This window comes from Oryctolagus cuniculus, chromosome X (genome assembly GCF_051225735.1).
Source record: "Oryctolagus cuniculus isolate XC-2025 breed Fujian yellow rabbit chromosome X, ASM5122573v1, whole genome shotgun sequence".
In the NCBI taxonomy this organism is placed as follows: Eukaryota; Metazoa; Chordata; class Mammalia; order Lagomorpha; family Leporidae; genus Oryctolagus; species Oryctolagus cuniculus.
Window position 1 is genome coordinate 107,874,491 of NC_142888.1, and position 15,562 is coordinate 107,890,052.

Below are 15,562 nucleotides of genomic sequence, written 5' to 3' on the forward strand. Positions count from 1 at the left end.
TGGAGCTGCACTGGAAGCAGAGCAGGCAGGACTCAAACCAGCACTCCAATATGGGATGCCAGTGTTGTAAGCAGTGGCTTCATCTGCTGTATCACAATACCAGTCCCTTATTACTGATATTAATTCTTGCCATGATCATGCATATTGTGTCACTGAAGAGAAATCCAGTGCACAGGAACTTGGATTCCCAGCATTCCAAGTAATATTTATCTTTTCTATCTCTTCAAGTGCTTGGGGTATTTTTCATCAGACAGGTATTATTTTTAACAATCACAGCACCTAAAGAAGATGCTACAAGTGAAGATGATTTGTAGATAGCAAACTGTATAGAAAAAGGGACAAATTGGCCAGCGCTACGGCTCAATAGGCTAATCCTCTGCCTGCGGTGCTGGCACACCGGGTTCTAGTCCAGGTCGGGGCACCGGATTCTGTCCCGGTTGCTCCTCTTCCAGGCCAGCTCTCTGCTGTGGTCCAGGAGTGCAGTGGAAGATGACCCAGGTCCTTGGGCCCTGCACCTGCATGGGAGACCAGGAGGAAGCACCTGGCTCCTGGCTTTGAATCAGCACAGTGTGCCGGCTGCAACGCGCCAGCCATAGTGGCCACTTGGAGGGTGAAGCAACAGAAAAAGGAAGACCTTTCTCTCTGTCTCTCTCACTGTCTAACTCTCCCTGTCAAAAAAAAGGGGGGGGGGGGGACAAATTAACTATCTGCCACACGGTGGAAGAAATCCTTGGTTTGGGTCAGTACCAAGGACAGCATCTTGAGGTGTAGTCTGGTTGACTAGCACACAGTTTACTCTGTAAATGAAGTGACTCTCATAGATGGACAGTTACTTATATCTGCTCTAGTTTGCATGTTTGTCCTGTAGCAGTCCACATGGCCCAACACAAACTGGTGACATTTCATTTGTTTCCTTTTGCACTGCAGGCCAGTGATTATATATACTTATTATGTTTTACATGTCATATGGAGATACACAGGCAAGAAAAGGGCAGAGATCTGGGAGAATTGTTAGAAGCATGTTCTCCAGTATAAATATGAAAATATTTTCCCTCTGAGAAAATGAGGAGAGACTGCTCTGTCTCGGTGGGTGGGGTAAGGGCATGCTGATGAGCAGCTATGCACACCTGTAGCCCAGTGGGAGTAGATAATAATTATTTTAGTTTGGACCTGTTAACTAAGCAAAAAAAAAAAAGTAATCACCTATAATGCTACTGAGAAGACCTTACCTATAAAATGTATTTCCCACTCTCTGAATTGAGGGTTTTTGTCATTTTAATGAGGACACCAAGTCTTTCCTTTCACAGACTTAATATTAATTGGGCCCATTTCTGAAGTTAGAGTCCTTTGTACATTGCCAGAACACTGAAAAGTTCAATATTACCTTTTAATAGTGTGTTTGAGCAGGCGAATCCATCCGTCCTGATACTAAAGAGCATAGTACAGTGAAAATATTCCCATCCTGCCATCATTAGTCCTCGGCTTCTCCTTCTGGACTCTTTTCTATGTGTGAAAATGTTTCTCTTTATGAGGATTGCCCCTCAGATGTGAAGGCGGCCAGTTCATCAAGGAAATATGACAGTGTGAAGGCAGCTGTGAACTCCTTCCAGAAGAGCCACTAAGAGCAAAATCTCAGCTATGTTTCTGTACAACAAAAGATCAAGAGGATTTTGTGCCATTAAAAATATTAATGCCTAGGTTTCTTCAGTGGTACAGTGGCACAAGTGGTACAAGTGATACAAAACAAACAAAGCAACAGAAGTAAATTCAGGGAGTCAGCCATCCTTACAAAGCTTCATTGCAGGAGATGCTAAAAAATGTTATAAAATTATAGAAGGGAGAATGCAAAATTATCCCCAAGGCTCATAAAAAATGTTTGAGCTGAGTGATTCACAAAGGAAAAAAGTAAAAAAGAACAAAGAGTGAGAAGAAAGAGGGAGATGATATAAGTATGAGCCACTGGGATGGCTGCAAGCTGATTCAGGCAAAATCTCAATTGAGTTCCCTGACCTCACAATGCCTTGCCTTTTCCTTGCTTCATTATCTCCACTCAAATCAGGCTTCTGCCAGCATGGATGTACCTGGTGGTACTTCATTGTTTCCCTTCTGAGATCTTTATGTTCCACTCTCAAACACAGAATTCTTACTTGCCCTTACCACAACGAGGCTCCCTTTGCTTTTCCTCCTGGGACCTTTCATCTCAGAGTGAGGAAATCTCACCCAGTCCATTAATTGCTTCTTGGCTAACAGATTTCATTGCCAACTTATTAGACCCCTTATTCCTTCAGGCTTACCTGGCCAATCCCCAACTGATGATCACTGACTTAACTTTCTTTGCTCCTTATCTGGGCCATAGTGAACTCAAACGTGTCTTGGAAGTTGCAGAACTAGGCAGCAAGACCGACACAGATTCATGTGGGCCCTTGACAACCTCTCACTGATTTCTTTATTCCATACTGCCCACAGCATTTTTACCAGATTTGTTCCTCTTTCCTCCTGGTCTCATTTGTAAATCACTCTGTCATTAACAGATGACCACTCTCTTGCTATAGGGAGAAGCCTGGGCTACACCTACACTTATGCTTTCTGTTTCCCTGCTCTTGTCTCAGAGGAAGAGGGCTCTCCCTTGTAGAAAACAAACTCCACCCAGATATGGATCTTCCCCCTCTTTTCCAGGATTCCATTTGCGTAATTACCTATAAGTACACTTTCATTTTCTAGCACCTTTAACTTTATCCTCTTGGTCACTGTGCACTTACTCCCCATGTAGGATCTCTGTATTTAATGTGTTTTACTATGTGAATTAACGGTAAAACTAGTATTCAAACAGTACTTTATACTTTGTCTGTGTGGGTGCAAACTGTTGAAATTTTTCCTTAGTATATACAAAGTTGATCTTCTGTATATAAAGATAATTAAAAATGAATCTTAGTGAAGAATGGGATGGGAGAGGGAGTAGGAGATGGAATGGTTTGCAGATGGGAGGGTGGTTATGGGGGGAAAACTGCTATAATCTAAAAGTTGTACTTTTGAAATTTATATTTACTAAATAAAAGTTTAAAAAAAACTTTATCTTCTTGATGAACTCCTCTTTTATTGATCAACAACAAAAACTTCATTTTAAAATTGTTATCAATTCTAGTCTCCACTTATATAATACCTTTATTTCCTTTTGCTTAGTACCCAGCTTTTTGACCTGTACATCTTATTTTGGTCCATTTTCTCTTCTTAATGTCATACTGCCTGTCCTCTACCTGTATCAATTTACTAAATTGGCTTCTCTTCAATGCTATTTCTTTCAATTCCTATTTTCTTTGTATGATTTGATAATATTGGTTACTGCCTACTTCCATAAAATCCCTTGGTTTCCACAGCCTAATTCTCTTCCAGTTTTCTAGCTTCCAACACTGCTCTTTGTCTAAATCCTCTAAAATCCCTCTTCTTTCCTTGATGGGTAGCCCCCAAAAGTTCTGTATTTATCCCTTTGCCCTTCTGTCTTTCACTTGTCTTTCACACTCATTTATTCATATTCTCGAGGATTCAGCCTATATTTCTATACTACTCTCTTTTATTCCTTCTAATTTCTTCAACTCTGACTGGAATACAAATCCTTTCTGCCTATGTCCTAACTACCTATTAGGTGAAGCTGATCTCATCATATTTTGCAAGTCAGTCCTACCCATCAGTCCATTTCTGTCAGTTTTACTGTTATGAGTTGAACTGTATCTACCCCTTCTCCCAAAACATTATGTTCAATTTCTCATAATGTAACCTTGTTTGGAAAGAGTCTTTACAGAGGTAATCAAGTTAGGGAGGCCGGTGCCGTGGCTCACTTGGCTAATCCTCTGCCTGCGGCGCCGGCACCCCAGGTTCTAGTCCTGGTTGGGTGCCGGATTCTTTCCCGGTTGTTCCTCTTCCAGTCCAGCTCTCTGCTGTGGCCTGGGAAGGCAGTGGAAGATGGCCCAAGTGCTTGGGCCCCTGCATACACATGGGAGACCAGGAGGAAGCACCTGGTTCCTGGCTTCGGATCGGCACAGCGCCAGCCATAGTGGCCATTTTGGGGGTGAACCAACGGAAGGAAGACCTTTCTCTCTGTCTCTCTCTCTCTCTCTCACTGTCTAACTCTGCCTGTCAAAAAAAAAAAAAAAAGTTAGGGCGAGATTAAGGTTGGTCCTGATTATCACTTACACAAAGGCAAAAACTGGAAACAGAGACAGACACACACATCCAGAGAATGCTATGTGAAAATGAAGGCAGAGATTGAGGTGATTCATCCACAAGCCAAGGCGCATCAAACACTGCTGGCAAATGACCAGAGGCTGGCTGGGAAGGAGGCATGGAAAAGATTCTTCTTACAGCCCTCAGAAGGATCCAGCCCTGCTGACCCCTTGATCTCAGATTTCTAGCCTCCAGTACAAAGACAATACATTTCTGTCTGTTGAGCCCCCTGGTTTGTGGTACTTTGTAATGGCATGCTTAGTGAATTGATGCAATCAGTCCCCCAGACTAGAAAACCTAAGACTCATTCCTTTTATTCATCATCTAAATCCAATCTGTCACTAAAGACTTTTTGTTATTCCTATACAATGATTCACAGTATCTTTAATTTCATATTCCTCATTGCCTCCCTTTCATGTACCATGTTTTTCCCAGTTCCTACTGCCTTCCCTCTAGTATCAACCTCCACCACTTCACATCTCTATTCCTAAAAATCTCTGACTGGTATCTCTTAATCCAAAATTATCTTCTAAAATGTATAATTTGTATTTCTCTCATCATATTAGTGCCATGGGCAAGCTATGCTTATTGTGTCATACTGTCTACCATGATCAACTGAAGGTTGTTATTCGTGTTTCCCTGTAATTTGGAGCCAGTCTTTTATCCTCCTATAAACATCATGCTTATTTCACTCTTTCAGCCCTAAACCCTTCCACCCCTCTCCTCCACCAAGATGCTTTCTCATCTTTCTTCCTCTCACCCAAACCTGTTCATCTTGTAAGGCCTTGATCAGTTTTCACTGTGACTACTCTGGCCCATACTGATATCTCTTGCTCTTGGTGCATTCTAATCATTATCTTCTGGGTTAACACAAAGTGATATTTCTTATATTTTATGTGGAGTCACATATATTTACATTTTTATTTTTATCAGTTTATGGGACACAGTACTTAATTGTTTAAACCTTTTAAAAATATTTATTTATTTATTTATTTATTTGAAAGGCAGAGTTACAGAGAAAGAGGGAGAGATGCACACAGAGAGAGGGACCTTCCATCTGCTAGTTCACTCCCCAAATGGCTGCAACAGTTAGGGCTGGGCCAGGCCAATGACAGGAGCCTGGAACTCCATCAGGGTCTTCCACATGGGTGGCAGGGGTTCAGGTATTTGGGCATCTTCTGCTGCTTCTCCAGATGCATTAGCAGGGAGCTGGATTGGAAGTGGAGCAGCTGGAATTTGAACCGGCACCCATATGGGATGCTAGTGTTGCAGGCAGTGGCTTAACCCTTGTACCACAACACTGGCCCTTGATTAAACTTTTAAAGGGGGATAGTGGGAATCAGAAGGAGACTGGATACTAAGGAAGGAGAAAATTTTGGCTCGAATGATGGAAGAGATTAGTCTAAGTCAATGTTTCCTAAAAGTGTTCCCTCAAACACCAGCATCTGAATCACTTAGGATGCCAACAAAATGCATAATTCCTAAACTTCATCACAGACTTGCAAGGTCAGACTCGGTATCCTAGAAACCTGATTTTTTAAAGGTAATCCAAAAGCTCTTTTGTTATACTAATTCTGAGAACCACTAGTTTAAGTGAAGAAGGGAGAAGATGGATGTTGAAAGGGAGCAATTTTTCTTAAGTTTACTGGGTACCTGTACTTTTCATTATGGCTAACAACAGTATGAAGTAATTTCACAATCCTAATTTACTCTTCAACACACTGCTTTGAGCACAGCAGACCTTTCTTCTATGGCAAGAGTATTTCAAGTACTGTATCACAAATATGGGCTGGCTAACAGAGTATCTCCAAGAACAGAAATTTTGTAGCACTCAAGAAAAAGTAACTGTAGCTGCTAGTCTGGTTTTACTTTCTTGGGAAATAAAATTCAACCAGAAACATGCTACTGGCTCCTAGAATTCAAGTTTGGTAGCACAGACAGAGGAAATAACAACTCTGAGATCCAGTTGCTTACATTTTTAATTGGAAAACCAAATGGTAGTGAAAAAATGGAGCTGATTTAGATAAAAACTGCAGACTCTCCCACTGGCTCACCGTGAGCAGGATTTCTGCAGTTGAGTACTACAGAAGCAAGATAACAGAATTAGATACGATCAAGAGAAAGAAAAATGCGCAAAAGTCCTTGAATTAAAATGAATTGAAACCTTCTGGGAGAAAAGCTATTTGGTAAGCTCCATTAAGTCTATTGTAGATAGCTTTATTTGACAAAGCAGCATCCTGGCATGTGGAACAGGAAAGAAAATAGCTCTAAGATGATCTGTCAGGGAGTTTCCAGTCTCTAAACGAATAAGATTCTGTGCAGTAGCCAATACAGCTTTTAACTCAAAAGAGATACAGAAGCAAAATGCAATTATATAACCCTAGTAAGTGCATTCAATCTGAATCTCCCACACACCCTTCTCTTTCCCCAATAACTCCTCAAATGCAGCAATTCATCAAGTGGATGCTCAAACTTATGGTTGCATTTATTTCATGGTATCACTGGATAAACACTGTATACAATACTGTAGAGGCTGACGTGGAGGTAATCATAGAAGTTAAAAGATTAATCAGCTATAAAACATCCTAGCTAAGCACTTAAATAATTTGAATGGCTCAATTGTTATTAAACTCTTTTGTATGTTTTGGCTACTAGTTTTTAGTATTTATTTGCAGTAATTAGTTCACTTCTGCAAATGGTGACTGCTGATTACAAAGCACTTATCCAATATAGACAGCCATTTGTATGTTTAAGGATCTAATATATGGGTAAAATAGAGAAAATTCAGATGTAACAGCTGAATGAATGCCTTTAGAAAAAAGTCTGACTGGAGAATTTTCTTTCCTTACTAGTTTCTGTTCAAGGAGTAAGGTTCTAACAGCACTCAAGTGGGTGTAGAACTACTGACATCAATACACAGGTACTGGAACCAGGAAATTCAGATTTGAATCATAATTCCCCCCTCCAACACACACACACACACACACACACACACACACACACACATGACAATAGATCACTAAATCTCCAATGTTTAGCACTGTGCTTGGTAGACAATAATTAATAAATGAAGGGATTAGATAATTTAGCCATTACAAATCCCTTGTCTTACAAGTGTGGGAACTGAGGCTCAGTGGGGAAGAAGCTCCTTCTAGGTTAAGGAAGACATAGATGGAACCAGAACTTGTGTCTTTTAACTTTAGGTTCACTGTACCTTCTCACAATCAAGCTTCTAAGTTTGTCTGGAACAGTTTGCCTACAAATACTGGTCTTCTGGCTATTGTATTCTCTCTCATTGCATACTCCCATCCAAGATAGTTTATTATGAAATTGAAGGCTAGGGTGTTGTCCTGTTGTTCGAAAATTTGCCTTATAGGACCCACAGGGATCCACACTGTGGCCTGTCTCAAAGTAATGTCCTGACTATACTAGATAAGAGCAAAAGTCTTTACCAAGACAACTGTTTGTGGACTCTTGCTTGGTTCCCAATACACCCCAAGTAATCACAATGGAAGGCAACAGATAAGCAGACTGTCCCATGTTGCAGATATTACCCATTAGTGGGCAGATTTTCTTCCAATTGTGTTTTTTTACAGACATATTTAATTTTATCAAAATATTTTATGATGTCTCTTTGTAGATCTTCACCACAAATCATATAACCAAATTCTTTTTTTTTTAATTATTATCTACTTATTTGAGAGGCAGGGAGGGGGAGGGAATGAAAGAGGAGAGAGAGAGGATAGACACAGAGATTTTCCATAATTTATTTTGCTATATATATTTGTGTTAAAATTAAAATCTTAAACATGTTATTAATTTTAAGGTACTAGTGATGTAGGGATCTAGCCATCTTTCCTTAAAGGTTGGTTAGTTACCTATTTATGCTTATGCTTTCTTATGGTTTCTATTACAAAAAGTATTAATGAGTACAAACCAAATATAGAAAAATGCTACATAAAAACTCAGTAATTCTTGGAAAAATAAGTCCACTTAAAATATTTTTTAATTTGAAAGGCAGAGAGACATACAGAAGGATGGAGCCAGACAGAGAGATATTCTACTAGTTTACTCCCCAACTACCCAAAATAGCCAGGGCTGAATCAGACTAAAGACAAGAGCTGGGAACTCAGTCCAGGTCTCCCATGGTGTGGCAGGGTACAAACTACTTGATCTATTACCTGCTTCCTCCCAAAGTGTACAACAGCAGGAAGTTGGAATTGGATATGGAGCTAGACTCAAACCCAGCCACCCCAACATGGGATGTCACTATCCCAAGCAATGTCTTAACCACTGTACTAAATGCCAGTCTTGAAAGTATACTTTTAATTAGGCACTTTGAGGTAAGATGGGGATAAATGAAGACCACAGACAATCCTATGGCCACAGTGCTGATACTCAGTCAGTGTGTACGTGTATGACCTCATCAATTACTGCTAGCTGGTACCCAGTCTGATGATTTATGACCATTCCTTACTGGGTGTGAAAGATCTGAAAATACCACCCCGTAACTATATGCTTATTAAATAAATCAAGGCAGAATCACCTTTACCTGATTCCTCAGTTTCTTTCGTTTCTGTCGTTTCTTCTATTTCATCATCAGACATTTCCATTTCTTCTTCTCGCCTAATTCCCATTAATTCATCATTGTGAATGTTGCGAATTTCCTAAGGTGAAAAGTTATGTTAGTTAGGCAGAAGCATTGAAAATGTTAAGGAAATGAACAGTGCTAGGGGTACAATAGAGCAGCTTTTTTATGGCACATTCAAAAAACCCCTCAGAGTACATTTAAGGCAAAGGAAAAGGGCATGTTGAGACTGACACAGTTTCACTGGAAAAAGCAGACTTGGATACATTCTGTTTTGCATTAATCTTTCTTTCCAGATGCACAGTTCTGGAAGTCTATGATTTTTGTATCCTTCCCAAACTAGAAAGTTCTGATCAGGAAATATCCCCTACCCTTTATGTGGACTACTTAGACTTTCCCTTAAGGGTTCTGCCATTTTTACCTTCCCATGTCAGACCATTTAATTTTGCTTCTTGCTCTTCTTTCCCCTGTCCTCTTATAGTTTTACTCAAGAGAGTTCTTAATCATTTGTTTTGCAGTTTTACAAGTTATGGAAAAATGAGCTATCATTGGCAAACTGCTAACAAATCAACCCTCCCATGGATAACAGCTGTAATCTTTGGACAACACACACAAACCCAAAACAAAGTCCATAATTGCTCAGTGGCATTAGAGAGTGAACAAAGGCAGGTATATTCTGAAGAGGAGCTGACTTGTGGAAGAAGAGAACAGCATTGGGACAGTCTCTCAGTATTTAAAGGGCCTGTTGGTCTGAGGGCAGACCAGAGTTAGCTTCTATAGAATGTTTAAAGTTCTAACAGAAAACCTATAGTTTTTTTTACGGCCTAAAGAATTTGAAGAGATAATTCAGGGCAGCCACAGCCACTGGAAAGTGAGGCGGGATCCCAGAAAGGAAAACACACATGCACATGCACATACATGCACATGCACACGCACATGCACAGAGAGAGAGAGAGGGAGAAAGAGAGGGAGAGGGAGAGGGAGAGGGAGAGGGAGAGGGAGAGGGAGAGAAATTAAAATTCTATGTGTAAGATCTATTTAAATTTCTGCATAACCCCTGAACTATAAAAGCACAGGGCATATTTCAAACAGCACAGTTAGGGCTAAAATAACTAACGAAGCTTTCAGCTGCTATCCAAGAGATAGAATTTTCATATTGAATTCAACCAAGAGAACTGATAATTAAAGCAAAAAGAAAACACAGAAACACAGTCAACATTCTCTGGAGGAACAAAACAGAATCTAGGGTCTTCACAACAAAATATTCAGAAAATATTAGTACTCTTCAAAAAGTCCAAAATTACTTGACATACAAAGAATTAGGATGACATGACCAATTTCCAAGAGAAAAGAGAACAGAGGCCAATTTTGAAATGATCTAGATGTATAATAAACAGAGAAGGAATTAAAATATCTATTGTAACTCTGCTCATGATTTAAAAAAATATGCTCATTATGAATGAAAAGATAGGAAACCTTAGCAGAGTAACAGAAACTTTTAAAATGAGTCAAAGGTTCTTTTGTCTGGGAATAAAAAGAATCAAAGAAGTTGCTATTCTTCAGCTGCTATATCCCCATCTTTTTATTCATTATGAGCATATTTGCTTTATATCATAAGCATAATTACAATAGCTGCTTTAATTCCCTGTTTGCTAAGTAATACATCTGGGTAATTTTAAATCTGAAAAACACAGAATCTCAACATATGAAATAAAAATAATTGGAAAAAAATAATTGAATGAGCCTAAAAATAGAATAGAGGTGACATAATAAAGAGAGAACTTAAAGACAAATATATTCAATACAAATATATTCAATCTGAAAAACAAAGAGAAATGTATGTTCAAACAAAACAGAGCCTCAGGGACTTGGACTGCAAACAAAGGTGTAACATATATATAAATAGAATCCCAGAGAGCAGAGAGAGAATAATTTTAAAAGGTTCAAAGAAATAATGGTTAACCATTTCTCAAATTTGATGAAAGGCATCAATCTACACATTTTAAAGAGCTCAGAGAACCCATAGCAGGATATCTGTGAAAAAAAAAATCTCTAGGAATATCATTGGTCAAACTGCAGAAAACTAAAGATAAAAAGAAATTCTTGGAATATGCAGAGAAAAACAATACATCATATAGAGAATAACAATTTGAAAGGTACTACCTCTTTCAGAAACAATAAAGGCCAGAAGCCAGTGGGACAATATCTTTAAAGTTCAAGACAAAATAAAAATATCCATTCACTCAGAATTCTATAGTTAGAGAAAAACATCTTTCAAGAATGAAGAGGGGGTGGCGCTATGGTGTAGTTGGTTAGGCCTCAGCCTGCGGTGCGGGTATCACATGTCAGCGCTAGTTGGTGTTCCAACTGCTCCTCCTCTGATCCAGCTCTCTGCTATGGCCTAGGAAAGCAGTGAAGGATGGCCCAACTCCTTGGGCCCCTGCACCCACGTGGGAGACCTGGAAGAAGCTACTGGCTCCTGACTTCACATCCAGCTCCAGATGTTGTGGACATTTGGGGAGTGAACCAGTGAATGGAAGATCTGTCTCTCTGTCTCTCCCTCTCTGTCTGTAACTCTGCCTCTCAAATAAATAAATAAATCTTTAAAAACAATGAAGATGAGAGAAATACATTTTCAGACAAAAGTAAATGCAAGAATTCTTAACCAATAGACTTGCTCTGTAAGAAAGGCTAAATAAAGAAGGTTCTTCAGGCTGAAGGAAAGTGCTACTAGATGTAAACACATATCTTCAGGAAGGCATGAGGAACACTGGAGATTATCACAATCACACTGGAAAATCCAGTTTAAAAATTAAGCTTGAGAACTGAGAACTGTGTACTTTGAAGCAGCTTGCAATTATTCAGGGGCTACTTGATGCCTGTCAGAGTCTCCTTAGCACTGAGCTGAGAATTCCTTGTCTAGGTTTAGCCCCTACTGGGCTGTCATAAAGGACACAGTCTAAGCTGTCTGGTGAAAATTGCCTCCATTTAGAGGGATTACAATTTCATACAGATTTCTTTTTAAAAAAATTTTATTAACTTATTTTTACTTATTTGAAAGGCAGAAAGATAGAGACAGAGATGAATCTTCCACTCACTGGTTCACTGCTCAAGTGTCCGTAACACCTAGTGCTAGGCCAGGCCAAAGCCAGGAGTCCAGAATTCCATAGGGTCTCTTCCCTGGATGGCAGGGACTGAAGTATTTGAGCCATCACCTGCTGTCTTCCAGGGTGTGCATTAGAGGAAACTGGAACTGGAAGCAGAGCTGGCACTGGAACCCAGGTACTCCAATATGGGATTTGGTTATCTCAGATTGCTTTCTTAATCATTAATGCTATAGTTAGTAACTATCTCAACTAATATCCTCCTTTTCTGTTTCATTTATCAGGAAAAATAATGCTTTCTTTCTCAATTTAAATTTTTATTGAAGTAAATAAAAGGCCCTTTAAAAATGTGAGCCATTCAATATCATCATTGATAGTTAAGAAGTAATATAAAAAATCAGACTCTAACATAGCATCTTCCACGTGCTACAGGGACATTACTTAAAATAGAAGAAAATAATGACTTGCTTGAGAAAAATGAACTTTAAAGGGCCATGTCAAGATAGAGAGATTTGCTATGTCTTATTCTGATTCACTGTAGAGAATAATAAAGAAATTTCTCATTTCTCTGAATTTATTCTGTCTCAAGAATCTGGGTTTCAGTTATCATCAGAGCTGTTATTGGAAAGGTGATTATGATGTTTGACAATGGCAAATTTGAATATCATACAACTTACTGCGTAAGAAGAAGTCGTGACTTTCTAGTTGCCTAACAAAAATGTAGACTGTCAAGGAAATAAGCAGAGAACACTTCTCAATTCACCGACATATCACTTAACTCCAGGAAAGTCACTGTGCTTCTCAAAAGAGTAAATTGTGTTCCTTCTACAGGAGAATCCCAGGGCAGAGAGATGTGAGAGCTACAACATGTCCTGTAGCTGTTCAGCATCTACAAAGCATCTTTTCTGCTCCTAGCTGGGTAAGCAAGCATAATCTCTTCTTAGCTATATAAAAAAGTTCAATAAGTATGTGTTATAGTTTATCTAGAGGTCTTTCACATCTTCAAAAATCCCTAGAAACATAACAGATCTATGGGCAAATGTTATCTGAATGTCTCAAAATACTTCAGGAACATGAATTGCTTTAGCTAATAATGAGATAAGGGGAAGAAAAGGTAAGGAGACGGTTACTCTAAGTTGTTCAGTCAGTCAGGCAAAATAGTAGAGCTCAGAGTCCTCTACCCACTACCCAATCCTTCTTAGATCCAAAAACAAACAAACAAAACTAAGGAACTAAGGCTTAGATCATTATTCTCTATAAAGAGCCAATACTATGTCAGATGAATGGGATAAAGGCCAAAGAGAACACCAGAAGTGGAGTGCCACACAATAGTATATGTGGAGCATTTAGTAAATCATAGCACTCCTGGGCAAAGTGAGTGAGATTTTCATTCTTTGAAAACTTTATCATTAAAATACAGAGTATCTGAGGTATCCTCTTCTCCATTCCCCAGCTGGATCAGAAAAGAGCTACTGTGAGAAGAACCCCAACAAATACCTTTAGAGTGAAAGGTTAAAAGGCAGCATATGCAAGACGATGTTAGAACCTTTGTGGGGAGATGGAGTTAAAAGATCAGTTTGGGGAGAGTGTTGTGACACACAGTTAAGATGTCGCTTGGGTCCTGCACATACCATACTGGAGGGGGCTTGGGTTCAAGTCTCCTTTATACTTCTAATCCAGCTTCCTGCTGATGCACACCCTAGGAGGCAGAAGATGATGGCTCAAGTACCTGGGTCCCTGCCACCCACATAGGAGACCCTGATGGAGTTCTAGGCTCTAGCTTCAGCTTGCCCAGTCCTAGAAGTTGTGAACATTTGTGGAGTGAATCAGTGGATGGCAGATCTCTGTCTCTATCTCTGTTGTGCTGCCTTTTAAAATTAAATAAGTAGGGGCCAGCAATGTGGTATAGCTGCATCCCAAATGGGCTACTCTACTTCCAATCCAGCTTCCTGCTAATATGCCTGTGAAAACAGTGGAGCATGGTCCAATTCCTTGGGCCCTTGCACCCAAGTGGGAGACCTGGATGAAGATCCTGGCTCCTGGATACAGCATGGCCCAGCCCTGGCCATTTTGGCCATTTGGGGAGTGAACCAGCAGGATGGAAGATCTCTTTCTCTGACTCTGACTCTCCTTATATGTAATTCCAACTTTCAAATAAATAAATCTTTCAAACAAAAATAAAAATTAAAAAATAAAATGTGCCATAAACTTTTAAAATGATAAGTTTATTTTACTGCAAAACTTAAAAAAAAAACTATCCATGTGCTTTTCATAATAGACATTTTCCATGAACTTTCTGAAGACATTTCATACCTGAGGAATATACTGTGTTTAGCTTGGACCTAGGTATAGGCAGGGAAAGGACTCTGGGTCACTGAAGTACAGAGAGCAAGGGAAATAGCTACTTCCTAGATTTGTCCTATTTCCCTGACATTTGGATCCAGTGCTGGAACCAAAGGAGGGACAATGGTGTGCAAAAGCAATGTTCAACACCTTGCACTTGAAAATCTCTACCTGAAGCTGACTGGGTCATGTCACTATAAACTACATCTGAAGAGGTAAGACAGTCCTAAAGCTTTGATACCACTTTCTTGGCTTACTGTAGATTTTTGGTATTTTTCATTTCAATAATGAGCTGTTAATAATTTCTGAAACACATTATGATGACTTTCAGTCTGTTCGAAGGAATTTTTTTTCCCTGAGGCTTAGAAACTTACCCAGCACTCCACAATGGAGGACAAAGAACTTTCAGATAGAATAAAACTAAAGCCTGAGATGGAGGGAAATGCATGAAAAACAATCACTTTTGTACCAGCAAACATTTTTGATTTATTATAAAGTAAGCAAATCATAAATCATTACACATTAATTACCTAACCATAGATTCACACAAATTTATGTGGACTTAAATTCATTTTATTCACGTTTTATGACAGAAACATGACTGCTAGAAAAGCAAATTTCCTTATTAAATGTATAACAAGATTCTACGTACCCAGACTTTCAACATTAACAGGAAACTTGGGGGCAAAGGGTTAGAGGAGGCAATGGGAAGGAGCAGAGGAGAGGGAGCTAGCTTCCATACTTACGTAGAAATTTGATTTTGAGATATCATTTAATACAATGAAGCAAAGTACAACACAGGATCTTTGTTAATCAATGTCTATTGTATGATACACAATGGCAATACAATTAGGTTGATCTAAATTGGGTTATTATGTTTTTTGATGATGAATAGCCAATAGCTAGTGTTAGTGCAAATGGATCCTAAAACAAGGGTATGTGGATGACTTGAATATATATTTCTAAACAGTTCTTCAGAGTTTGGAATGGTAGGCTAGCCAATCTAGAGACAAAGTTCTTTCAGCAATCATTTCATTTTGCAAGAAGTCTAGCAATTATCCAGTCCCCTTTCCTCTGGCCCAATGCTATAAAAGTTCATGCTAGGCAGCATGCAGAGGGGTATGGCTATGGCTCTAGTTTTCATATGTCATCTAAGTTTTAGTCTTTAATTTAGGCCAGCTTCACAGAAACACCTAGGTTTTAAAGGATTCTGTAGAAAATGTGTGCAACACACAGAAGTACCAGTAAAATGACTGTAGATACTTTCAGCAAGCAAAGGTACTTTGCCTTTTCTTGTTGCTCTTTTCAA

At 39.2% G+C, this 15,562-nt stretch overlaps 1 protein-coding gene across 50 annotated transcripts in view; it reads right to left on the bottom strand.

The window, feature by feature from the left end:
- The window catches only part of ENOX2 (ecto-NOX disulfide-thiol exchanger 2), a 322,971-nt gene that overhangs the window by 20,936 nt on the left and 286,473 nt on the right, over window positions 1-15,562 (bottom strand). For 34 of the 50 annotated variants that reach the window (XM_070066497.2, XM_089323927.1, XM_070066506.2 and 31 more), the window contains one exon: window positions 8,771-8,885. In XM_070066497.2, coding sequence (XP_069922598.2) covers window positions 8,771-8,885 — 115 coding nt within the window. Of the gene's footprint in view, window positions 1-8,764; window positions 8,886-15,562 lie in introns of all 50 variants that reach the window. The other 16 variants (XM_017349904.4, XM_089323904.1, XM_017349914.4 and 13 more) reach the window with 1 other exon arrangement.